The sequence below is a fragment of the Epinephelus moara genome, chromosome 23, assembly GCF_006386435.1.
Source record: "Epinephelus moara isolate mb chromosome 23, YSFRI_EMoa_1.0, whole genome shotgun sequence".
In the NCBI taxonomy this organism is placed as follows: Eukaryota; Metazoa; Chordata; class Actinopteri; order Perciformes; family Serranidae; genus Epinephelus; species Epinephelus moara.
The window spans coordinates 29002826-29030510 of NC_065528.1; the positions used below are offsets into that span (position 1 = coordinate 29002826).

Sequence of the window (27685 nt, forward strand, 5' to 3'; positions counted from 1 at the left end):
CATCTGTTAAAAGCCTCCCGTTGTCGGATACGACATGAAACTACTCCAGTTAGCTCAATCATGTTGTAACTAAGACATCCGCTGGAAAAAATAGTTTTTTTCACGTTGACGAGACGGCGGTTTGGGTGGAGCGCTCGCTGTGGACGCGGAGCTTGCTGTTTCTGTAGGTACACATTTCCTGGGGACACCTGCACATCTCGGCCACGCACCCTCCATTGTGATTGGCTAAAGCGCAGCATCGTTCAAACTCAAAGCCCCGCCCTCCCCCCCTCTCTAGTCGTCTTTCACACAGGGCTGCCGACAGAGTCTACAATGTAAATTGCAGAATCTGTCTTCAGAGATTAATTACACTCTAAAAACTTATTCATGAAGTCTTGGGAAAGATGCTTAAACGACATCAAAGTGTTTAAATTACATCTTATTTTAAGAAGCTGGTCAAAACCAAAAGCATTTTTGACATTTTGCAGTAGGATGTCTTTAATAAAATAATTTGACCCATAGACATCACTACAACTTTTGGATAAATATGAAGTTGGTCCAACTTAATTAAGTTTGTCACGGTCAAAGCAAATCATGTTGGTTGTACTAAACTAATTGAGTTTGCTGGATTATAAAAGACACATGCAAATTGTTTCCTTAATTTTTTAAAGTTGAACCAGTGGATTATTTTCTAGAGTGGACAGAGGACGGAGGCTCATTTTGAACCACTGTGTCAAATAATGAAGCAGCCTGTGTAGCCAGTGTGTGTGTGTGTGTGTGTCATCAGCTGCCACAGATGATTGTATCTTGTCTCTTTTGGAGCCAAACTGTGACAGCGACTGAACAAACAGGGGCCAGCAGGCAGACGGGGGTCAGAGTGTGTGTGAGGGGAGGGACCAGATCAGACCTGAGCACAGACAGAGACACATCATGGGGGACAGTCAAGGATGATTTGGGATTTACATGGACTTATCTCTGGATTTAAGTCAAACATCTGGACCAGTGTGTATGTGTATGTGTGTGTGTGTGTGTGTGTGTGTGTGTGAGCAGAATGGGCTTTGCCAAAAACTTTGGCAAAACTTTGAGGAGAGTGTCGGGATTTTTCTACCGCTTTCCAAAAGTGATGCGACGCTCCGGACGACTGGAAGTCAGTGTGTTGTGGAGGAGCTCCGGTGAGTCCTGAGAGTGTGGCAGATTAGAGCGAATCTTCCCTTTATTCGTTTCACTTTCTGTGCGTGGAAACTAAGAGACCAAGAGACGAGGCTGTATAGCGTAAACTGAGCTGAACTCAAACAGTAATATCACATGCAGAGACGGAATATTAAAACCACAAATGAAAAACAGGTTTAAAGCAGGGATGTCAATCGATTCAAATATTTAACCGCGATTAATCTCAAATTAATTGCACGTTTTTTTTTGGTAACTCAAATCACATCAACAGTAAATGCAAATAACTTTGGTCCTGTTGAGAGAACCTTTTGGCTTTGACGCTGAACTTTACACCAATAAGGCGCCTTTCTTTATCCATGTCTGCTCACAGAGGTTTGTCTCTGCTCGCCATCCACAGTGTTACTGCTGCATCGCTTCCTGATTTCCCAAACTACGGGGTGGGCCGAGGGTCATACTTTCACAACGTATGTGGCGTTAACGAGAATTTGCTTTAACTCGTTAATAACATGTTCACTTTGACTTAAACCCTCGTTAAAACAGAACTTATGCTTTAATAGATTTTATGAAAATGAGAATGCACTCAAAACCTGCAGTTGTATTCAGGGTCTAAAGTGTCGCATGCATTGTGTCTGCAGCTATTTAGTAAGTGCGTTATATTATATTGGCTGTGACGACTGTACCGTGTGTGTGTGTGTGTGTGTGTGTGTGCATGTGTAATATGATAACTCTTTTTATTCTCACCAGCTTGAGTTCCATCACATGATAAAACACCTGAACGTGTGTTTGAACATGTAGAAACAAAACGACAAAAGAAAGAATAAAATAAAGAAACAGAAAAGAACAGATGGCGGCTGTATTCAGCAAACACCTGTCTACACACACACACACACACACACACACGCACACACACCTGTCATTGTCTCCTCACTACTGTACAGGCATTTGCAGCCAATAATCTCTGCTGTATTTACAAAAAAGCATGATAAATAACGGTAGCAACAACATATAAACAATATTGATAAAACATCTAATAATCTATCAGTTATTTTCTCAAATGATCGATTAGTTATCTGATCTATAAAAAATTTCAGAAAATGGTGCAAACTGTTGAGCAGTGTTTCCCAAAGCCCAAGATGTCGCCTCAAATGTCTTGTTGTGTCCACAACCCAAAGGTAATCAGTTAACGGTCATAGAGGAGAAAAGAAACAGGAAAATATTCACATTTAAGAAGCTGGAATCTCCGAATTTTACTTTATTTTCTGATTAATCAGGGCGGCCTGCTGTGCAACATGGGCACAACCTGTTACTATTCCTCGCCTTTATTTTCTTATTCTTAATCTTCATCTTCCATATACATTTCGCCACAAAACTCGTCCTGCCATGTTGCCAACACATTGGCAAAAAATACATGCTATGACTTTTCTCAGAGATTGACCAAGCAGTTTTTACGAAATTCGCAAACAAATGTTAAATTTCCCATTCAAAGTGATTGGAGATTGTCAAGAAATCAACGTATAATCACTCCTCTTTCAGGCCACACCAAATCGCCATACTTGGACATAGAAAAATGATTCAAACTTTAAACATCTCACAAGACTCTGGACTTTACTGGACTAAGCCGGCATTTTGATATCTAGTGTGGTTTTTAAGTAATCACAGTTTACATTTTCTGATGTTTTTCAGACCTTTTTCGTTGTCACTGCCCAAGCGCCTGATTTTGACATGGATCTGTTACTCAAACTGGCACTTCCTGTCATCATAAGTCATTCATCTAGAACAACACATTTTCCTCATGTTGACAGACTGCACGATTTTAAACTTTTTTACCTCAAATATCCTGCCCACTCTTTTTTCTTTGAGACAAACTCTGAATCCCTGCTACCTTTCGTGGTCCTGAGCTTTAGCTGATTTGACCTTTGACCTCTGGGCGGGATGGTGGGACGGAGTGTGTGTTTCAGCAGGTGATTGTGAGAGGAGCTGAAGGCTCATTGTGCTTCTCTGTGCACACACAGACCTGATTAGAGAGCCTGCGCTGAGAAAAAAAAAAAAGTTTCACACACAGGGGAAAAAAGCTGTTGAGTTCAGTTTGTGATTTCTGACCTTTGACCTCTGCTGAGTTTCACAATAAGAGCCTGGGACTGGGACTGGTACTGTACCCCCTCTTGTACAGATAGTTTAATAAGATATATAAAAAGTTATCAACAAACGCTATGAATTATGTAATGGTTTTACACTAAACAAATTAGCTAAAAGCAGAAAACTGGATATTATCGCAAGGTGATTCTTATGATTTAATCTTTATACACACTGCTGATAATTTACCTAAAGATCTGGTAACTTAAAGAGATTATGGATATTTTAAATAAAGATATTAATAAGATTTTTAAGAAATTTCTATATTTGATGACTAATTTATCGCTAATTTCATATCAATCGCTTTATTCAGTTTCATACATTTACCTGTGAATCACAACTATCCACCACAGCTGAAAGAGCTAAATATTTAATGAAATAGAAGGTTCAGGTTTTTAAAGTTTGAAGGGAACATTAAGTTATAGTTATAAGTTAAGTTTAATCTGACAATCAAAACACATAAAGTGGCCCCCTCCTCAAAACCTTGGAGACTCTTTCTACATTTATAGTCCAGCAGCTGTATGTACTGTGTTCCATGATTCTTGCCTCTACAGTGAAAGCATAGGAGGTTAAAGAGTTTGTGTGTCGGACTGATTGAGTCTGATCGATTGTTGGCGTCTGGAAAAAGCTTTTATCCCTGAGACAGCAGAGAGCGAGAGGGAGGGAGAGGACGGGGGAGACAGAGAGGAAGAACAGAGGGAAATGAAGGAGAGGAAAGCAGCAGAAAGAAGGGATGAAACAGAGCAATTATTTTATTGATGGAAACATTACTTATGTTATCAGAGCCATGACGCAGTGTTCATGTAACAGAAGAAAAACCTGCACGTTTGAGCATCAGATGGGCCCACTTTAATCTAAGTCAAAGTACTAATGCGGGATTTATACTTCTGTGTTGAATCGACGCTGTACCCTACGCTGTAGTCTGCTAGCACCTGCCCAGAAATGTAACTACACGTGTCAGTGATGCAGACCTCCTGTCCATTTCTGTAAGCTGAAACCATTTCCCTCAGTGGAAACAAAGCTTTTATTTTAATTTTGTAACGTTACCTTTGTTAAATGTTGCTGTTGTCCCTGGTTTCATAGGAGTAGAGGAAAAGTCTGCTAGCTGCTAGGCTAATTTATACAATGTAAAATGCCATAGACTTGTGCTAATAACGTTAGCATGTTGTATTTGTGGGGAAAATGTGTCCAGATAAAGACAAGTGTTTGTCTGTGAATGCTGCGAGTTATAGTGAAGCTAATGTGTGTTTTGAATTAACTCAACTTTACAGCACTTCACAGAAACCTCCGCTGCTAACTAGTGTTTTGGAGGTGTAACTGCAGAGTGACACAGACACACCACCGCACAAGTATAAATGCTCACAACGACATAGGCCATGTGTGTAGGCTACGGTGTAGGGTCTGACACACAACATCATTATGCAGGATGGCTGCTGTCAGAGTTTTATATTATGATGATGCATTGAACAGCTACAACATTAAAATGGTGGCAGTGGAGTTTATTTTCTTTATGGAAATAGATGGATGGATAAATGGATGGATGGATGTTTACACTGATGGGCTGATGGATGGATAAGTCTCTTCCGCTCTTCCTCTGTGGATCAACCTTATAGTCAAAAGGATGATGTGGTGAATGGATGAATGGAGGCAGAGTCACAGCAGGAAACTGGGGAGACACAGCAGTCATAACAAGCTACGTAAGAGAGCAAAGAGAAACAGAGCGGAGAGGAGAAAGAGAGAGTGACTGTGGATGACTGAGTCAGCAGTCCTACATCCACCAGCAGCAGCAGCGCCACCACCACCACCACCCCCACCCCTCCTCTCTGCCTGTCTGTGTGTCCATCACACTGTGGCCTCCATTTGACTGTTAAATCACCAACTCAGCACAACAACACACAGACAGGGAAACAGAGAGAGCGGCAGCTCAACGCAAATCAGCATCTGAAGTCTGATAGAGTCTGAGCATAGAGCACAACACGACCGAGACACACTGAGAAAGACTGCAGGGAGAGAAGAGAGAGTGTATGTGTGATTTACTCCTGTGTGTGTGTGTTTGTGTGTGTGTGTGGAGGATGTATGTAAGATGAAGATGGGAGATGGGAGCAGCCATGTGCAAACTGTCGGATAAAGTCGGACAGCACGTGAAAAAGAGGTCGCCAGGTAGGGAACACGCTCTCTTCAGTGTTTCGGTTCTTCGTGGTTCTGCTGGATTCTGGCTGATCCTGAAGGTTCAGTGTGTGTGCATGTGTGTGTGTGTGTGTGGACGAGTAAGTATTACTGACATTGTGGGGACCTCAATTACATAGTGAACTTGTGGGGACTCGCCTTACTTTTAGGGACAAAGCACAAGTCACCATGACATAAATGATTACATTTTCGGCTGAAGACTTCAACTTTAGTTTTTAACTTAGTTCTTTGTTTCTGCTGATTCATTTATTTATTTATTTTTCTTAAAATCTAACTTCTGATTTTATTATCGTTTTGTGTGAAGGGAGACTCGCAATTAGAAATTTCATTGTACGGTGTAAACCATTGACTTTTTAATGTGCATATGACAATAAAACTTCTTGAATCTTGACTCTTAATGTAATGTCCTCTGAAGTGATAGAAACATGATTGTGTGTGTGTTTGTCTGGAGAAAAACTTAAGTGGAGTTATTTACTTTTTTTTTTACAGAGACAATGGTCACATTTGAAGTCTTACTTAGGTCAAATCCTGAGTGACCTTGTTCTGAAACATTTCCCTCCTTCATATTTTGCTCATGTCAGATTTTGCATGTTGTTGGTTTTCATTTGCAAACGGGAACTTTGGCCACACCTGACGGTCAGTCGATATCAGAGGATTATTTGCATATACGTTACAGACACATTCATGTTTCCATGCACACCTGCACTTATCTCACATTTTTACTTCACACAGGTATCCTTAAGATAAACCTTTTCCTGCCTTTTCCTTTACTTATTTTATAATTAATGAATTATAAAATTAATGACTCCATGAATTCATGTCATGTCTCTGCAGGTTGTAAGTACGCGTGTCACACTGCCTGTCGGGACCGAGTGTCACTGGACTGTCATGCTGCAGCTTCACCTGTCAGTCAGGACCAGCTCAACAACAACACACCGCCACATGTGAGTACACACAATACACTGTGTGTGTGTGCGTGTGTGTGCGTGTTTGTTTCTTTTCTATGTTGTATGAAGAACCAGGGTTAGATGTTTAACTTTATTTAGATTAAGTGTTGTTTGCATCTGACTAGTGGGTCGCAGGTCCAAAAGTGGGTTGCGTGTCCATTCTGAATGGACCACAAGTGACTCACAAACTTGTCAAGTTTGAAAAAACGCACTTTATTTTTAAGGACAGTGAATTTCCGGCACAGAGTTTTTCGCTTGAAGTGCCATTTCCTGCTATGAAGCGAATAACAGACAGCTACTTGACAGAGACAGCAAACTAGCTCGACAACATCTCCAAACGCATGAATGACGCTGAATGTATTAAACTGTGTGGACCTTGAACTAATGACTAAGGAGAAATGTGACTTCTTAATTAGTCTCTGAACACTACTATACAGTGAAGTCTGATGGAAGCTCCCAGTTTTCCAATCAAAATATTACACTGAATACTTGAATGTATACTTTTCATAACTCTCTGATATCATCATTGTGGCTTTGAGAGGAGACATTTAGTGTCTCATGGTGCTCTAAATCAGAGATGGGAGTAAATCAAGCACATGCAAGTCCCAAGTTACTGTGGTGAGAATCACACAAGTGGAGTCCCTGCTATGACTCAAGCAAGTCACAAGTCATATCGCATGAAATCCTGATGATCTACCTCAGATTCCACTTTTTTACAATCCACTCAATCCAAAACATATCATATTACCTACACCTATACATACATACAATGCCACCTTTGTGTACAAGTCAAACATAAGTCAAAATCTAACATAATTCACAGATATCAACATTTGTTGAATTCTGACTTCTTCAGATTCCACTTTTAAATCAGCTAAAAGCATTAACTGCTGCAGCCTGCTTACACCTCATACATCTTACTGTTTGACATTTAGTGGCAATAACAAGCCTTCGAAATCACCGACTGTAGGCTATATAAAGATGGACGACACATCTCCACTTCCTCCCACTTTACAAAAATGAACCCTAAATATTCCAGATACAGCAGTTGTCATCTTGACATCATTTGGAGCCAGAGTCTGCACAGTCGTCATCTCCACGGGCTCGAGTTCCCTCCCAAACACTCATCTGACCAATCGGTAGCACATCGCTTGGCACAAGGAGCGGTCAATCATGATGCCACACCCCCTTTTTATAGCAGCAAAACATTTGAACAAACAGCAGTGTGATAAGAACTACCCAAAATGACAGAAACCATCTTTGGGAAAAAATTATTTGAAGTGTACTTTCAGTTCATGTCCCATCTGCTAACATGGAGGGGGCGAGGTTTTGACCTATACTTCAACCAGCCACCAGGGGTCGATCTGATGTTTTGGTTTCATTTCTTGGGAGCTGTTATGTTGTTTGTGTTTGTATCTTTATTATACAGTCTATGTTCTAAATTAAAACAAGCAGGGCTCTGAAATCATCGTCAAAACTAGACATTTGTTTAGTAGCTAACGTCTGACCAGCCAATAAGCTAATATGTTAGCTAAAAGACATGCTTGTGTTCTTTTCTTTGTAGGTTTTGTAGTGATGGGTGAAGCTGGATGTTGTGTTTGTCTAGTCACTGATTTTTGAGCTGCAGACCTTACTTATTGCTCTCCTCTTACTATCGTCATTGACAACATAATCCTTGAATCTCAAATTTTATTATCTTTGGACTAGCCTCCTCCATGATAGCCGTCTCGTGCGTTAGCCTCTGCTGGTTTGCCGTGCCGTAGTAGGTTGCCAGGTGTGCAGGCATTGCACTGGAATCACTTAAACATGTTTCTAAAACAAAACGTAAATTCTCAGTAATCTGAAAAATGCAAATACTTAATAAAAACTAAAGTCATTATCAGTTAACTGTCTCAAGTCATGAATACCAAGTCAAAGTCAAGTTGAGAGTTACATCAGTGTTAGTCAAGCAAGTACCAAGTCCATGAATTTGCGACTTGAGTGTGACTGGAGTCCCCCATCTCTGCTCAAAATACTGTCTTCGAGCCTTTTATACCCCCATAAACATCTGAGTGATAGTTGTATTTAAACAGTATTTGACCATAAGGTCCATTAAGGAGTTGGGCTTTCAGTGATATCACATGATCTTCCTCGGCAGATGGAGTAGATGTTCATATTTCCACTTTAAGGACTTCTCATCCATGTTGGCTATAAATTGAGATTAACATTTAATTATAGAGCTGGCATCTGATGTTGAAAAGATCAACTATACCTATATAGGCCTATATACATTAACAGTGAATAATTTTGCAAAATCACTTCTTTTGGGTCAGTATCAGCCTTTGTATTTTGCCGTATTATGAGATGTGATATTTATGGTTGACCCTGGTTCAGGATCACTTTAAATCTCACACTCACCATTTATATTTTTGACAACTCAGACAAGCTTTGTTGTAGTACAGTGCATCACCACAAGAGTACACTGTTGTCAAACGCTTTGCCTGCTGATGAAGTCTATGGTTTTGCTTTTATCCCTCCTTGGCCAGCAGTTCGGGCTGTGTGCAGCCAAAATTATTAGAATAACTGTGAAGCATTCTCTGTGTCATCTTCAGAATAATGTCCACCGCACATGAACTGGGCTTTTCCTGCAGCACATATATAAAACAGTGAGCAAAACACTTTTAAATAGTTTCTAAAACTCATTTTAAGCAAAAAGATTTGTTTCTTTCAGCTTCTCAGTTGCTGAAGTTTGCTGCTTTGACATGTGATAGTAAATGAATCATTTTTGGGTTTTAAACAGCTGATTCAAGGAAACCACAAACGATTAATCAAGAAAATAATCAGCAGATTAAATGATGATGAAATGTGTGATGAATGTGACATGATGAGATGACGATATGAGTCTGGACATGTGTTTTAATGTGTTTTTAAATTCCATTGTGCTGCGTTCAAATGTTGGACCCCAAGTCGGTGCGCACGCCCATAATGCATCACTCACCAGGAATGGTAGTGTGTGTGTGTGATTCCTAGAAGACAGCTGGGTGTGTAGGAGGTCTGGTTCATGTTAGAATGTTTGTACAATCCACACTAGACTGTATTATAATATTACACAACTTTATCTCTCTACCGTGTGTGTGTGAGCGTTCTAGTGCAGCCATCCAGAGTAATTTCACTTACAGGAAACAGTCACATGATGTGTTACACACTTACACACATTTTAATCATAATACTTGTGAGTTTTTTATTTTAAAAAATGTATTACTTTTCACCTAAACACACACCTCCTGCTCTGATATCACTCTGCTAGCTACTTTGATCCACGCGCCAACAGTCAGATGTGGTTTTATGTGGCGGATAGTTGCCCCAAATCACATTTGATTACATATGTTTATGTATACAAGTTTAAGATGATTCAACAAACATATAAACAGTTTCACGAGAAGAGAAAACAGAGGGAATTTGAATTTTACATGTAGGCCTAATAAACAAAGAGCTATACTAACACAGGGACACAGGATTAAAACTTGGAAAATATATATTTTTGTTTAGCCTAGCTTAGCACAAAGACTGGAATCAGAGGGAAACTGCTAGCGGTCAAATTGAAACAATACTCCCTCCTTTAGCTCCGCAGATTACTTAATTACACAGTATCTCTAATATTGCCTCTGATTAGGAATGTTAATGTTACCATTATTCAGTTAGTATTTGCATTGTTAGCATTATTAGCTGTGCTCTTTTAGCACAGGTAGCAGCATCAGCATGGCAAGAGGTGCTAACATAAATGCTAATGAGGGTTTGCAGCTCAATATTAAGCTGCTTACTCGCAGGGGTAGCCGAGGGGGAGAGCAGAGGGTCGGTGCAGTGTTTCAGCAGCACCGCCATCCCGTCACCATGGCTTGAGAGGGCGTCTCTAGTGGTAGCGTCACTAGCTAGCTTCTGCCAGACCCGGCTGGTGCTCAGTGTAGAGCGATTAGCTAAACAGTGTAGACCAGTGGGTGGGCACCATGTTTCCACATGTTAACACAGCTAGCCGACAGTCTGTCAGCAAAGCCAACAGACAATAAAATAAAAGGCAGACATTAAATTTAACCACTTCTAAATGAACAGCGCTTTGACATGGCTTACTGAGTCAATGGAGCGCTGGATTAAACGGAAAGAACATCTTGTATTTCACTTGATTTTTTGGGTTTGTTGTTTGTTAATTTAATTGTTAGTAACTGGTTAATGGGTGTCGGGCTAACTAAAGCAAATTAGCATTAGGCCTTGCTAGCATTAGCAAGCAACTGACCTCCCTTTTTCTAATTTGTGGTTTTGGGGTCAAAGCCAGAGCAATGACACTTTGTTCAGTTTCTTTTAAGCTCTTGCTGATATTTTAAGGGTTGAAACTACCAAAATTGTGCCAATATTCATTCTCATTTTAAAAGAATTGCCACTTAAACTGCACTCACTTCATCTTGGGACATCACAACTTTCCACAGAAATAAACTTTGTATAACGCCTGCACCTCATAGATTTGGACACTTCGATCTTCTGTGAAGATGGACGTATTTGGCATGTTACTGACACTAAAGATAAGGTCCAGGGGTTATTAAATTATTTGGATTCATCCTTTGGTTTTGTGGAAATCTGGCCAGCTGTTTTTGAAATGCTTTGTCACTGAATCACCAAAATCACTGGGAATCACCCTTTGCAGATAAAAAAATATCCAAACTATTTTATTTAGTTTCATGATTAGCTGTTGGAATATTCTACTCAGGACTTTAATTTTTACACAGATGGAAAATTGACAGACCACAGATTTTGGTTTTCCCCCATCAATATCTCTCGGGAGTTTTTGTCATGTTAAGCAGTTGCTGTTTCACTTTGTGGGGATATTTCTCTGGCCGTGCGTTACCATCTCACATTTCTTCAACCCAAACTGAAATACTACGACTGTGGCCCCCCTCACCATGCCGACTTTTACCCCCCAGTGTTTACATCTCATCTGCCAGTACGACCAGTTTTAATATTTACAGTCGTCACTGAGTGCAGACGGGGTTTGGCTCCAGCGCTCGTCAACACTGGTGTGGTTTTGTAGCTCAGCACATTTCAAACCAGTGCTGATCACACACTCACACACACACACACACACACTGACAGTGCTGAGTAGTGCTGAGTACAGTGCTGTGGGGTTTCAGGTCGTGTCAGTTATTTCAGAAAAAGACATTTTTGGTGTGTTTGCAGCTGGATGGGGTCAGAGTGTGTGTGTGCAGATGTTTCTGAAGGACATGTGGGCAGAGAGCTGTCGAGTCTTCCCACAGACATGTCAGTATGTCTGTCTGTTTGCATATAGGCTACTGTATAGATGTTTGTAGACTTTATATGTTCACAAAGGAAAAATGTCAACACCTTCACTTTTCAAATAAAATAAATTAAAAAGATTAACACAGACTGGCATGTTTTGGCACTTTAAAGACTTATGTAATACTCTTTGTACTGGCATTAGCACTCATGTAACAGATGCTGCAGAAGCCAAAAACTATTTTTCCCATGGGTATTATTTCAAAGTGTTTATGGTTTTGGTGAAATATTCCTGTTCTTTTCCGTTTGGCTGGAATATTCATTTATTTATTGTTTCCCATCAGCTTCTTTCTGCAGACGTTTTTACACTGTTTCTGCCTCTGTGTCTCTGCTCAATGAAAAAGCGCTGACGCATCTGAAAGGGCGACTCAGTCTCTGTACAGTTCTCACTGTGTTTGTGTCTGTCTGTGGTCTGTGGCGGAGAAGCCATCTCGAAACTGGATGTCAGAGATAATAACATGATCTGCAGCCTTAAGACAGTCATAAGCTCTCATGTGTTTCTGAGAAAGTGATGGATTTTTCCTGGAGTGTGTGTGTCTGTGTGATTGTGCGTTTCTGTATGCGTTAAGGTCAGATTTGATCAATACTTTGAAACGTCGTTAGTTCACCAATCAGCCTCATCTGTAGGCTACTTTGTGTTTGCCGCTATTTAGCAACTTGTAGCGTGCTAACAAGCTAAACCAAGACGGGAAGGATTGTACACTTTATACATACTGAACATCAGCATGTTGTCATTGTGAGCATGTTAGCATGCTATTGTTAGCATTTAGCACAAAGCACTTATAGGGGAACACCACCCAAATTAGGAATTCCAATGTTATTTCCACGGACAAGGACAACACATTCTCGCTCCGACCTCGTCACATGTCAACGTTTGGTCATGGGCTTCCCACGCTGAGAGTTAACGCACAAGGTACCCTGGGTGCGTTGGTTGTTTCATGAAGTCTTTGAAGTGTTTCTGTGAAATTGACTTTTAATACGTGTTCTTATAGTGGTTTGGATGTGAGTCAGTGAATCACTGAGTTGTTGGTTTTGTTGTGGATCCACTGTGTCTATAGACATGTTGGGTGGAGTTTAGTTCTTCATGCTTTAAGTAACTTCACAGAATCAGCAGTGCTCTCTTTGGTACATGGGTGCTAACTGATTTACACACACACACACACACACACACACACACACACGTGTGTCAGATATCATAGTGACAGTGATCTCACAGGGCAGTCAGCCAAAGCGTGGAGGTATTTACTCTGCTAGAATGTAATACTAGTGCAGGGAAGTCCTCCAGTGAGTGTGACTGTGTTTGTGTTGGCGACCAGGAGAAATAGGTTAGTAGGTACCAAGCATGGATGTATAAATGGAACTGGACACAGCGTTGGAGGCGGGGCCCCGTTCATTCCTATGAAATTAGTTCAGTGGCTCATGAAGCCAAATATAGCTGGATTTCCACGGGATGAAAGTACCCTGATCTTCCGCATCATTGGGCCCATAGAGCAAGTGCACTAGAGACTTCCGCCAGCCAAGTGGCTACCTCCCGGTTTAGCCCTGCGCTTACTTGAATGGGGATCAAATTAATCGTGCAGCTTCTAGATTTTAGGAATGTTATCGGTACGAATGGATCAAACCCTGATAGTTAAATGAGTCATTTCATGGGGCTGTGACGCTCAAAAAATCCACTGATTCACAGAAGTCTCTTTCCCAATGTAATTCGAGAGAAGTCTTTTGGGCCCAATGGCATCACATAACGGAACCAAAAGTTGTAATTCCACTGTTTGGCTACTATGTAAAATTGGCTGCAAAGCCCCGTGCTGGTACCAAGGGGTTATCTAAAGCCCCATTTCTACCAAACACTTTAGGTATGGTACCTTTAGATCCAAAAGTAACCCTTCAGACATGGTACCTAGACCCTAGTGTTTCCACCACAAACAGTCCTTTGGGCGGGGTTGTTGTCACTCACTGCTCCGTCCAGTTTATCGTCCACAGAACGAGGATGCACGCTGATGTTTTCAGATCAAAACAGAACAGGCTGCAGTGAGAGTCTCTCTCCGTGGGATATTTAAAAATAGAGGTTTGTGCATTTAGTCCTTCTCAGGCAAGCTCAGGGGTTTAGTGTTGTCGGAGCCCACAGGAACGACGATTGAGGATTAAAATATATGCAGTTCACATAATCTGGTCGAAATTAATACATATAAACACTTGAAGATCCACTCGTTACTAACAGTGTATGTCATATAAAAACTAAATTAATGGTCAAAGTTGTCACAGTGAAATTTAAGGTGTGCTGATGGATTCACGTCGTCACCTCATGCATTGAGTAACATTACAAGTTAACGTTCCACCTTAAAAGTTGCCGGCAGTCGGCCCAGTGAATGAAATTATTTTTTCTCAGACTCCAGCTGCTGTGAGAGGCAGCAAAACATCCTTTCATTTTATAGTTACAGTTTACTAATAAAACTCTCCACGGTATGAACAGTGGTTACATGAGCCTCAAAACCAGACACAACTCAGCCCTGAGCAGAGTGACCGTCCTCTACTGACCAATCAGACTGCAGTGTTCACAGCTCCACCTTTTAGTACCAGTTCTGTGTGCTAGGTACCCCAACAGAGGGGGGACCAAACATGGGGACGGTACGGAACGGTTCCATTGGTACCATCCACAACTTTTTACAGTGGAAATAGAAAAAAAGCGTACTGAACTGAACTGAACTGAACTGAACTGCACTGCTCGGTGGAAATGGGGCTTAAGGGGCTGAAAATTGAGCCAGTGTCTAAGTGCCTTGAACCTGCATTGCTTCTAATGGCCAGCAGGGGGCAACTCCATTGGTTGAAAGATGTCAGATTGTACAGAAGAAGAAAATGTCCCTACTTCTCACTTGATTTATTACCTACAAGTCACTACCACGGTGACCTGTCAGTCAGGATAGAGGCATAGGCATGTGTATCCTCTGCAGCTCCACCTTCTTGTCCGAACTTATGGCTCCAAAGACCCAAGAAAGTGACGACGTAAATGTCAAACTCGAGGCCTTCACTCCACAAATCAATGGGTGACATCACAGTAGCTACGTCCACTTCTTTATACTGTCTATGTATGGCACCAAGAAATAAACAACCACTTACCATCTGCCTCTCATTTACCCTGACTGTGTAACAGGCTGTATATTTTGTCTGTACCAAATGTATTGAATTAGCTGCATTATGAATCTTTTACTGGCCCTTAAATAAAGCACAATGCATAAGTTTCAGTACATAATTTTCTTAATGTCATACAATCATGCTTAGAACAGCTACAACATCCTTTCACTGAACACCAGAGACAGACAGAGATCACATTTGAAGTTTGACATGAATCTGGGCCATCAGACCTTGTTAGTGTCAGTACAGAGACAAACCTCAGAGACTCTATTTAACTACAGTACTGACTGACCAATATAATCAGCAGTTCAATCAGCTGGCCTGAAACATGGACACAAGAATGCTTGGACTCTGTCTTCTTTAATTTGTGTTCTGTAGATCAGATCATTCTTGTGTCAAGTATCATAGGTCATCATGAAACTTTAAAAAAACATTGTTTTTTAATTAAGAACTAAATTCATCCCTACGGGTATAAGTCTAGTCATGTTTTTATACCTTTGACATTTTCTTTGAACAGCAGAAGTCTTGATTTACATCAGTGATTTAAATTTTGGCTTGTGACCCTTTAAAATGAAGCACTGTATTCTCCTCATCCCACGTCATGCTCTCAGTGTGGACATAAACATCGAAAAGTTAAACAAAAAAGTCACTTTCCTCCCTCTCAGATTGTTTAAATTGGAGCATTTTAGCCCATTCTTGTTCCCAGATCATCAAAAAGAGATGCTTTGTCATGCCCTGTGGTGTCGCATAGTGTCACACAGGGCACCTTTTAGTGTCTCTTTGTGACGCACAGCTGAAACATATTGTAACACATAGTCAGTGATATGAAATATGTGCAGTTAGGTTTTGTAACTTTAATTTCACAGATAAGAAACAATAAATTGTGAAGACAATAAAGCCTCCACAAAAATAGCATTTTAAGTCGTGTTTTAAATCTTCGCTAGTCGCTAGGCTAATCTATACAATGTAAAATGCCATAGACTTGTGCTAATAACGTTAGCATGTTAATATTTGTTTGGCAAATGTGTTTAGTATAAGACAGTTGTTTTGTCAGTGAACCTTGTGAGTTGTAATGGAGCTGAATTTTGTAATGTTACCTTTGTTAAATGTTGCTGTTGTCCCTGGCTTCATATGAGAAGAGGAAAAGTCTGCTAGCTGCTAGGCTAATTTAGACAATGTAAAATGCCATAGGCTTGTGCTAATAACGTTAGCATGTTGTATTTGTGGGAAAATGTGTCCAGATAAAGACAAGTGTTTGTCTGTGAATGCTGCGAGTTATAGTGAAGCTGATTTGTGTACTTGTGTTTGAAATAGTCTCTATTAAGCCATGTTTAATGTGTGTTTAATGTGTGTTTTGAATCAACTCAACTTTACAGCACTTCACAGAAACCTTTGCCGCCAACTAGTGACTAGACTACGTGCGTAGGCTACAGCGTAGGGTCTGCAGCACAAGTATAAATCCCCCTTAAGGCAGAATAGGGCGGGTTGTGCCGTCACTAACCTAAGAAACTCGTTTCCCTCTTGCTGTACGCCGACTTTCTCACTCTTTATACTACATCAGTTGCTCTCAGCGTCAACTATTGCCACGGTTGGGTTTACACTAGATTTAGCTGAAAGCCCAGTGCGTCTCATGAAGACATCAAAGGATAACACACACTAAAAAGGTGTGATCAAATGTTGGTATTTGACGACCTGGGGATGAGAACGGACTGAGCCCTTTAAGAGACCCAAAGTGCTGAAAATACACAGTATTTAGCAAGAAAAAAAAGCAAAGAAATGTGCCTAATTATGTGCCATAGAAATGTTCTTTGTCTTTCCTTAGTCCTGTAATTACCCTGTGACGCCTCAAGGTTGATCTGGAAATGCTTTCGGGGTCATTTATGATGTTTTAGTTTTGAGATCAGATTTAAAAAAAATGTTACTTTTGGTCACATAAACATTAAAGTGTTAAAGATTTTGACATTATTATCCCCATTACAGGGGATAATACACCTTGATTTTGTTCTATAAAACATTTGAAAATGACAGTTTTGTTACCTGATCATCAATGAATAAACATTTTCTGAATTGTGACCTGAAGAGAGGAGGACGCTGCTCTGAGGGAATCTGACTCCAGGAAATAACAGTAGGAACACTACATTATGAATTACTACTGAGTAATGAGTTATTAATGAGCTGGACATTATGTCTATATAACTATGACCTGAGCCCCTGTACAGTCAGTACGAGTCAGAGTTCGTCCTCCTCTCCTCTCATGTGATTGGTGCGGCTCAAGGGAGCGGCGGTGAATGATTGACGGAGAATAACTGCTCATGGGGTCCACCACTTCCTGTCTGCTGGGAAAGACAAACACAGGCGGAGGGAGAGGAGAGAAAACAAAGAGGACAGAGGGAGGCAGAGTAAATATGGAGTCTGGATAGAGAGGAATGTTTTCTCTTCAGCTCTGATGGAGACTCATTAACACCAGCGGGTCAGATGACTCACATCAGTCAGTCAGAGTCAGTTGTGAATAGGAACTAAGCACATTTACTCAAGTACGGCACTTAGAGGGAACATAGTCTGCTCATCTTCAGGTTCATACCTATTATTCCTGTCTTCTACTAGCACATGTTTACATGCTGGAATTCATTCTTTCATTATCCGTAACAGCTTATCCTGGAGTCTATCCCAGCTGACACTGGGTTAAAGGCAGGGTACACCCTGGACAAGTCGCTAAAATATCACATGGCTAACACATAAGCTGTGTCTCAATTGAGGGGCTGCAGCCTTTGAAGGACACGTCAGCCACATCCTTTTGAAGACCGCATCAGCCAAACCGAACGGTCTCCGAAATGGGACGTTCTGGTTTGTGGAGGATTTCCTGGTTGCATCACCAGTTGTTCTCACCCCGAGTCGTTGGCGTTCCTTTCCGCTAGCAACCAGCTGCGCTTGACGAAAAAAGGAGTAAGCAAGTAAAGTTAGTTTGCCCAAAATCATGGACCCAGAGATTGTCATTATGTATGTATAAATATATTATTCATTTATTTAAATTGAATACTTGAGGAGCTGATTCACCGCTGGAGACGCCGCCATTTGATATATTTCATGGCTAATGCAGGACTATCCATTCATCCATCCATTTTCATCCGCTTATCCGAGGTCGGGTCGCGGGGGCAGCAGGCCAAGCAAAGCACCCCAGACGTCCCTCTCCCCAGCAACACTTTCCAGCTCCTTCTGGGGGACCCTAAGGTGTTCCCAGGCCAGATGAGATATGTCATCCCTCCAGCGTGTTCTGGGTCTGCCCCGGGGCCTCCTACCAGTGGAACGTGCCCCGAACACCTCTTCTGGGACAGCCCAGAATCACACAGTGTACACCAGGATTTAGAGAGGCATTGTTTTAAGAAGGAAAGTAACAGAAGTCTGAATTAATGGTGATCGATAACGTGCAAATGTTGCTTTTAATGAGGGTTTTTACGATTTACTGAAACTCAGTAGGGAGAGCAGAGTGAGGTGTTTAAAAGTCAGAAAAGTAAATTTAAATAAAGAAGGAATGTTAATGTGTTTTCCCTCTGAGGTTTTATGGTCACTCATTAACAGCTATTGGCTTGGTTAGAGCCAGGGTGGGGTAGCACTATGGTAAATACACACTCACAAACACACTCATACAAGAACGCACAGCAGGAAGGAAAACTGTTGTAAAACTTGAGAAAACATATTCCAGTGTGGGAACATTTTTCTCTTCCTTGTTCATTCTCCTCTTCCATTCTTGCCTGCTCTCTTTTTATTACTTTGTCTTCTTTGTGTCTTGTCAACCTTCAAGAAATTCGGCTTTTCTTTATCGTGTGGCAACAATCTGAAGTCTCAGTTAATGGTTTCACTTTGTGCTCTGTGTTCATGATTCAGGTCTGTTATGTCACCTGTCACTAGGCAGAGGGTTGGGCTGATCGGGGTGTTTGAAGGCTGATTTATGGGTTATTTTAAAACGTCTCAAAAGCGGTGATCAGGGCTTATGTAAGTTTCAGACGTTTATATGAACGTTGAAACATGGGGGTGTGAACTGGATCCATCAAACCACCCAACAAGACCAAATCAGGACCCCATTCTTTAAACGTGGCTTAACTAATTCAGACTAACATGCTGCTAAAATAATCCTGTTAATGTGTTAAGGCCCTGACACAGGCCGTAGGTCAAAGTCAGGCCGTAGGTCAAAGTCAGGCCATCCGTGAGCGTCTGTCGCCCTTGTTTTTGCTGTGTGTCCCGCACTGTCGGCACTTGGGCGTCGGCGGCTTTTTGACTGATTGAGCATGTTGAATCGGTGGCGGAGCTTGTCGGTGAGAGAGATCACTCTGATTGGCTGTTTAGGTTTTATTTCCTCGCCCCTGTAGCGAGTGAATCTGCCTGTAGTGAAACCGGGGCTAATTGGTGCTTCCTCCTCAGGCTTCACTTCACTCAGCTGCCCCACAGACCCGCTGCTTCTTCCCACTTTAACCTCAATAACAAACCAGGGCTAGCTGTGAGGCTAGCGGAGCATTAGCCGCAGCATGACCGGAGGGAAGCACAGCCAGTTAGCCTCCGCTAGCTTCCCAGCTAGCCCCGGCTCTCCTGTTGGATCCAACCGGAGCACCGAGCCCTGGTTTGTTATTCAGGTTAAAGTGGGAAGTAGCAGCAGGTTTATCAGGCAGCTGAGTGAAGTGGAGCCTGCGGAGGAAACACCGGGACCGTCTGGATGTAATAGTCCGTGGAGGTGCTGCGGTGCTCGGCTACACAGATAGGAAACCCCTCGGCTGACAGGAAGTACCACTTTGTCACTCCGCTACTTTGTTTATATCATGCATTCCTCGGACTTCCGGCTTCCCTTTTTGCGTTATTTCTTCTCACGCAGGCGCAGAACGTACATGCTACTTGGCCATCGGATGTAGTCTTTGTAGTGTGTTCAATGCAACTGACACAGGACAACATGAGGCGACATGAGGTGACGTAGAGGGACGCAACAGTTGGCTTTCGTTGCCGCTAGTTCTTTGATGTCGGTTTGGTGTGTCAGCACCTTTACGCGAACGGTTACATCAGTCGGAGGCCTCCACGTGGGGAAGACAGACAGGACAGGAGAAAACTCCGACCAATCATTGCATTTCGTCCGAATGCAATGATTGGTCGGAGTTTTCTTAGAACCATATGAGAATGAAGTCATCAGCTTATTAACAGCATTTTAACCTAAACAAAGAAAAGCGTAAAATTTCCAGAAAGGTAGGTGTTGCTTTAACTGTCAGTAACCTGAAATGTTGCAGGTTTGGGTTTAAGGACTTGTCGCAATGATCACAGTTGTGGATGGATTTTAAACTGGTTTCAAGGAACAAAAAAAATGTTGCAGGACAAACTGACCGGCAGTGAACGTTTTGTGATAGATTGAAGAAATATTGAGATTCTAGGGGCATGAATTCTGTCTCCAAATGTAGTTCAGTGATGCAGAATAGCTGCATATGAACATGATGTTTGCACTGCTCAGATTTTCCTCTATCAGCTGATACATAGCTGTAAATGACTAGTTTTTCAATTCTTAGAAAGTTTATTCTGGGGAGGTTTTCTCTGGACAGTTGTGATTTACTGACAGTAATTCCTGGACAGAGAGAGTCAGTGTTAGCTCTCTGTCTCCTGGTGATAAACAGCAGTGAAGTGGTTTAACAGGAACTCCTCTCTTTAAGCATTTACCCTTTACTTGTTCATTTGTGTGTGTTACATAACATAAATAAACAGATGTTCTACATCAGTTTCTAAACACGAAAAGTACGAGATGTTGTGGCAGATTTATTGCCACTACTCTAAATAAAAGTCATAGTTCATACAGAAGCTTAAGTCTTTGTTTCTTAAGAAAACTAATCTAATTTGTGGTTTTAGCGAGTTATAAACTAAAATATCAGTCAGCGCTAGGCTAGCTGTTTCCCCCATTATCCCAGTCTTTATGCTCAGCTAAGCTAACAATCTCCTGTCTGTATAATTTCATATTTAACAGACAATATATCTTGTTTGTTTAATCCCTACAAAAACTGAAGTGTAAAAGGGATCATTTGTCATTTTAGGGAGTTATAAACCACAGTATTGGTCAGAGCTAGGCTAGCTGTTTCCTCCATTGTCCCAGTCTTTATGCTAGGCTAAGCTAAGCTAAGCTAACAATCTCCTGACTGTAGGTTTCATGTTTAACAGAGTGGTATCAATCTTGTCATCGAACTCTTTGCAAAAAAGAAATATGCGTATTTTCCAACTAATGTTGAGTTAATATTCAGCCATTTAAAGGTTGGAAAATACTTAGACTGCTATAGAAATATTTTTTTTCACTGGTTTTGATTCAGTATTATTTAAATGCAAGAAAAATACTCATAATTTTGTTCTCAACTCTTTATTAAAGCTGTTAGAATAGCATTTAGACATAGACAAGAATCAGTTCATGTTTGGTTCAGTCTTTTGAGGCACTCTTGTTCAAAGCACGCAATCTCCAACGTCTCCCATGTTGCTGCTCACTGACCATTAAAGACAATGTTGATACTTTATAAATAATCCTGCATTTGAGTCTCTCGATATCCCTTAACCGTCTCCTCACTATCAAACATCTGTTTTCTTACTGTCCTTCCTGTAAACAAACTCTATTTATCACCATCTGCTTATCGTCCGTCTCTTCCTCCTCCTCGTGCATCTTCCCTTTCCTCCAGTCTTCTAATCAGCAGCCTATTGTGTTAACGCAAACACAAACAGGGTGGAGGCTCACCTGCCAAGCATGGAGGAGGAAAAAAATAAAACTTGTTGAGATAAAACATGTTTACATAAAGACAAATGTCAGTTTAATGGCAAATGGAAAGACGCACGAACAAAGTCACTGAATCAGTCAAAATCAGAAGTTTGAATTACATTCACTTTGTATTTTAGGACACTTCAGTCCACTTACAACAGGTGCATTAAACCTGAGCTAGATATCATCAACAAATGTCCTTCAAGTGCATCCAACAGGTACTTTACACTTTGTTTAAATAAAATATTATGGGCTTTATTTAACTTTGTCTCATCTTCAGTTTCAAACAAACAACATTTTACTTTCTGTGATGTTAAATTTAAAGGATGAGGCAAATATTGGTCAAGCTCACAAAACTATTTTAAAGCTGCACCAATCATTCATTCATATATTCATTCATTTTCAACTGCTTGTCCGAGACTGGGTCGCGGGGGCTGCAGGCCAAGCAAAGCACCCCAGACGTCCCTCTCCCCAGCAACGCTTTCCAGCTCCTCCTGGGGGACCCCGAGGTGTTCCCAGGCCAGATGAGATATGTAATCCCTCCAGTGTGTTCTGGGTCTGCCCCGGGGCCTCCTACCAGTGGGACGTGCCCAGAACACCTCTAACAGGAGGCACCCAGTAGGATCCAGATCAGATGCCCGAACCACCTCAACTGACCCCTTCCGACATGAAGGAGCAGCGGCTCTACTCCGAGCTCCCTCCAGATGCTCCTCACCCTATCTCTAAGGCTGAGACCAGCCACCCCACAGAGGAAACTCATTTCGGCTGCTTGTATCTGTGATCTCATTCTTTCGGTCACCTCCCAGAGCTCATGACCATAGGTGAGGGTTGGGACGTAGATGAACCAGTAAATCGAAAGCTTTGCCCTCTGGCTCAGCTCCCTCTGCGCCCTGACAGTCCTGCATGGCGCCTGCATCACTGCAGATGACCAGCAGGCAGAAGCTCCGGAGATGGATCCGCGGTCGGCTGTATCGGCTTGAATTCAGCCAGCGCAAACCCCCCCAGCGGCAGGTTTTACGACGAGTTGTTGGCCAGCGGTAGTGCCGGGTCTAACCTGTGTAACAGAAGGAACAGATGTTTGCTGATTTGGTGGGGAGTCGGGGCTGTCCAGTCCTCCAGAGCTGCTGCCTGCTGTCTTCGCGGTGAGGTTGTCTGTAGCATCGGGGAGTGAGGCAGAGGACAAATTGTTATACGAGGCTCTAGCTAGTGTTACCTACATAACGTCACCTTAATGCTGCAGCTTTGAGCCTTTGGATTAGCAGAAGGCTAAACTATTAGCTACATTTGCACTCCACCTCTGAGATGCTGATATTGACACCAGTTTTATTTTGTTGATTATCAGACTGTCTTTTATGTAAGTGCTTCTGTTTCTGGGTTGCTTTGCAGTGTAGGCAGTTGCCAATGCAGGGATAGTAACTTTCTCTGCAGGATTTTCCACCACTGAATCAGGTTTTCACCATCTGAAGGGACGTGCTAGAACATCTGTATTTGTAAAGCAGCCAGTAGGACCGCCCTCTCCCTAAAATGACCTGTGATTGGCCGAAGTCTCCTGACACGGACTAGATTTTCTAAAGCCTGAAAACAGAGTCAAGAGGAGCAGAAGTCTAGTTTTCTCTCAGTCCACTTGAATTACAACAGGCTCAAAGTCTATAGCCCCTTTTACACTGCCAGATTTTCGGCGAATGTTGGGCTGTTTTGCCGGCAAGCTGCGAGCGTTTAGACACACAGAGGCGGATTGGCGAGTTGATCCGAGGTGCCCAACTTTCCGCCTCGTAGGGTAGACATATTGGCGGAAGCCTTTAAGTTTAAACAGACCGAGACGGCCTTCTGCAATGGGAGGGGCTGTTGAAGACTTGCGGGAGGAGCTGTTGATGATGCCACACGTGCAAGCCACTGGCGGTGGGTAAACAGGAAACAGCTGATAGCAGGAATTAGCGAGCAGCTAGTAGCAAGAGGGAAACACAAACCTGACAGACACTGTAAAGATGAGCAACTGGGGAGACAAGGAATTGCGCGCCCTCCTTGTCCTCGCAAACGAAGAGGCCATTAACCGGCAGATGACAAGGACGGTGAAGAACGGGCCCACTTACAAGAGAGCCGTCTGACTACCACCGCCTGACTAGCTGCGGCTTCCCTCCCACGTCACTGTTTACGTCACAAGCTGAGCTACACGTTTTGTTACTTGCTCACGCCCCCCATTGCCCCGAAAAGGTGCATTCTGTATAAACAAAAGTAGGTAGGCGGCAATTTTCCTCCCTTCCCGATTTTGTTTTTATACTGCCAATGCTGAAAGAAGACTGATTGGGCTTTCCTGCAAATTTGCACAATTCCTATCTAAAAAGGGCTTATGATGGGATTCTCGCTCAATGACACAAAAATAAAACTGCCTATCCCAGCTTTAATGCTGCTTTGACTTTCAGACAAGATCCCAGCACTCGCTAAAAAAATTTGAATATGTTTGCAAAATAATGGTTACATTTTTTAGATTTTTTTTACTTAAGTAGCACAGCTACAAAAACATGGTGTCTTTTGGTTTAAATTATTCATTAATGTAAGAAGTGGAACTGTGCAAAAACTTTAAAAGCACTAAGAAAGAAAATGGTGTTCAAGGGGGAAAAATGTTCCAAAGTGGCGAGAAAATCACAAAAACACATGTCAAACTCAGACAGATTGCAAAGACAAGCACAGTTTATAAGAACAAGGAGTAACATCAGACAACCACAAAGATTTATGACCTCAAAACCACACTGACATTAATCTGAAACATGAAAGCCTGATGAGAGCTTCACATCATTGTATTTTTAGCCAAACTGTCATTTACAGCTGTTTTCCAAGACCAGCACTCACAATAGTGTCACAAAACCTGCAGCCTCCAGCTACAGAAACATTTAATGAGATCTTTTCGTAATTTCATCCCTCCCCTACGCTGTAAAAACAGACTCGAGGAGACAAAGAGACTGAAAAGCAGTAAGAGAGATGAATTATATCAGCCAGAATAACAGTGTAATCTTTGTGGATTGTGAAGGATTAACTCCTCGGTCAGATGCAGGTCTGACAAACAAAAGCTCCCCCATCATCAGCTGCCTGTTGCAGAAACAGGACACCAGCCGACAGCTTAGATACCAAACCACAGACGAGCCCCATTGATTTCCTTCATTTTTTGGCTCCTAACATGTCCCGACATGGCCGGCAGTGGAGCTAACACATTTTATAGTGGAGTTACAGCCAGCTGAGCCCCGTGTCGTCTCTGAGGAGTCTTTGTGTTACATTTATGCTTGACTGGTTTATGACTCAGATCTTTTTTGTCCTCTCACTTTAAAAAAACATGATTAATTATGGAAAGTGACTGAAATAATTCAAACATAGTGGCCTCAAGAAAAACAAGCATATGTCTCTGTCACCATATTCTTTATGATGCCCTTATATTCATCAGTGGATATAAGTGTGTCTGATTTTAGATCTTTTTGAAGATTTTTCCACGTCCATGGTGCAGAGTAGGAAAATGCAGTTTCCCCCAGATCTGTTAAAACCTGGGGTACATTAAAACTACCAGAGCTGACACACAGAAGGGAGCAGAGGTTGAATGGAAGTTTGCCCAATATTGCTTTAGAGATAAAAATATACCAGTGCTGTTGTCTGCGAGTGGTCAGTGACGTCCAACCCACCAAATCATAAAGAATGCATTGATGGGTAAGGGACTTAAGCAGACCTCCTGTCTATTTCAGTAAGCTGACACCATTTCCCTCAGTGGAAACAAAGCTCTTATTTACTTTAATTTCACAGATAAGAAACAATAAATTGTGAAGACAATAAAGCCTCCTCTAAAATAGCATTTTAAGTCTTGTGTGTGATTTATCCTGGCTTCATATGAGCAGAGGAAATCTCTGCTAGTTGCTAGGCTAATTTATACAATGTAAAATGCCATAGGCTTGTGCTAATAATGTTAGCATGTTGTGTTTGTGGGGAAAATGTGTCCAGATAAAGACAAGTGTTTGTCTGTGAATGCTGCGAGTTATAGTGAAGCTGATTTGTGTACTTGTGTTTGAAATTGTCTCTATTAAGTGTGTTTAATGTGTGTTTAATGTGTGTTTTGAATCAACTAAACTTTACAGCACTTCAAAGAAACCTCACTGCCAACTAGTGTTTTGGAGGTGTAACTGCAGAGTGACACAGACACACCACCACACAAGTATAAATGCTCACAGCAGCGTATATAGGGAGCCAGTGTAAACACCAATGGCGTCATTCTATAGTCATTACATGGGGCAATCAACATTTACTTCACAACCCCTCAGGAATGACAGCAACAGGTGCTGGCGTCAATGAGCTGCTGTATTGGATTTAAAGTCAGGGCAGGTCTCTGACATCAGGCCATGTTTCATGTTTCCTCTGAGATGATTCTGAGGGTAAAAGTTATCGACATGACCCTGTAAACCTGCTTCTAAGAGCTGACCTCTTGTATTCATGCTCCAATGGGAAAGTACCCAAGAATATCTGCCAGGGTTAACAGCTGTATGTCAGCATTTTTATAGCACAGATTTCTTTATTCACTCTACAACATGAGAGTGGTGTTTTTCACACTCACCCACTGGAGGTTGTTTTTCAAAATGTCAGCTCGGTGTGAATTAAACATGGGAAAGGATGTGTTTTCAAATGTGTCTGCAGGTCTGTGGCCACGTTTATGAAAGCTCATCACAAAATAGAACCTAGTTAAATTCTGTGCACGTGTGCAGGAGGTAAACTGAACTCTGTAAAGCAAATTTGAGATAATTTTTCTGCTTAGTTTGTGGGAGGTTCAGAGGAAACAGATCTGTATCAGGGTGGGACGCTACAGAGGACTGTGTGTGTGTGTGTGTGTGTGTGTGTGTGTACAGTCTATGTTTGTTTGCTCTTATCTTGGATCCTGTCCTTATCCAGGCGGACAATCTCAGCCTCAGATACCGACCGGCCGGGCTGAAACCTCACTGTAAATGACACACATTCACCATTCATACGGAGCAGAGACACATTGACCTCACTGTCAGACATATGAAATATGCCGATATGCCGTCGGCTGAATGCACGCTGACAGACCTCAGATTGAAACAACAGACAGAGCAGGTGTATAACGAAAACATAATCTTTTATTTCAACGATAAAACTACTAAAATCCTCCAGTTGAAAATCCTCGGTAACATTGAACAAAAACCTTGTAAGCTACTGCAGGGCTACTGAATTAGCTTGCTAACTAAGGAGGCTATGCTAATGTAAGCTAAGGATAATGTCATTTTGCAGTTGCAGTTACCTGTGGAGGACAAATTTTCCTTCGTTTTTATTACCCTATTCAAAACTTTCATCTTTATCCTGCATAATTTTTGATTCAGGGACATCACTGCTACACTGATACAACCTAACCTGAACAAATTACCCAGAATCAGCATGATGATGGTGATAGTCCTGGATAAACCTCACCAAATCTATCCAGGATCAACATGGAATATCTATACAATAATATATTATATCTATTTTGTGAGCTGAAACCATTTCCCTCAGTGGAAACAAAGCTTTTATTCAATAAATTGTGAAGACAATAAAGCCTCCACAAAAATAACATTTTGTGTGTGATTTATCCTGGCTTCATATGAGCAGAGGAAATCTCCGCTACTTGCCAGGCTAATTTATACAATGTAAAATGCCATAGGCTTGTGCTAATAACGTTAACATGTTGTAGTTGTTTGGAAAACGTGTTTAGTATAAGACAGTTGTTTTGTCAGTGAACCTTGTGAGTTGTAATGGAGCTGAATGTTGTAACGTTACCTTTGTTAAATGTTGCTGTTGTCCCTGGCTTCATATGAGTAGAGGAAAAGTCCGCTAGCTGCTAGGCTAATTTATCAGAATCAGAATCAGAAATAATTTATTGATCCCCGAGGGGAAATTATTTATGTTACAGGTGCTCCTTGCAAGAGATACGTGAAAATATAAGAAATTTAAACAATAGTATTTACAAATATATAGTTAAATAAACAGGAATTATTAACAAACATAAACGTAAATATATATATATATATATATATATATATATATA

The 27685-nt window shown here is 41.6% G+C and overlaps 1 protein-coding gene across 1 annotated transcript in view; it reads left to right on the forward strand.

Moving 5' to 3' along the window:
• rassf3 (Ras association domain family member 3) overlaps positions 1-27685 on the forward strand; it is a 103323-nt gene that overhangs the window by 11805 nt on the left and 63833 nt on the right. The window contains exon 2 of the mRNA XM_050036359.1: positions 6304-6413. Within this exon, the coding sequence (XP_049892316.1) occupies positions 6304-6413 (110 nt within the window). The remainder of the gene's footprint in view (positions 1-6303; positions 6414-27685) is intronic.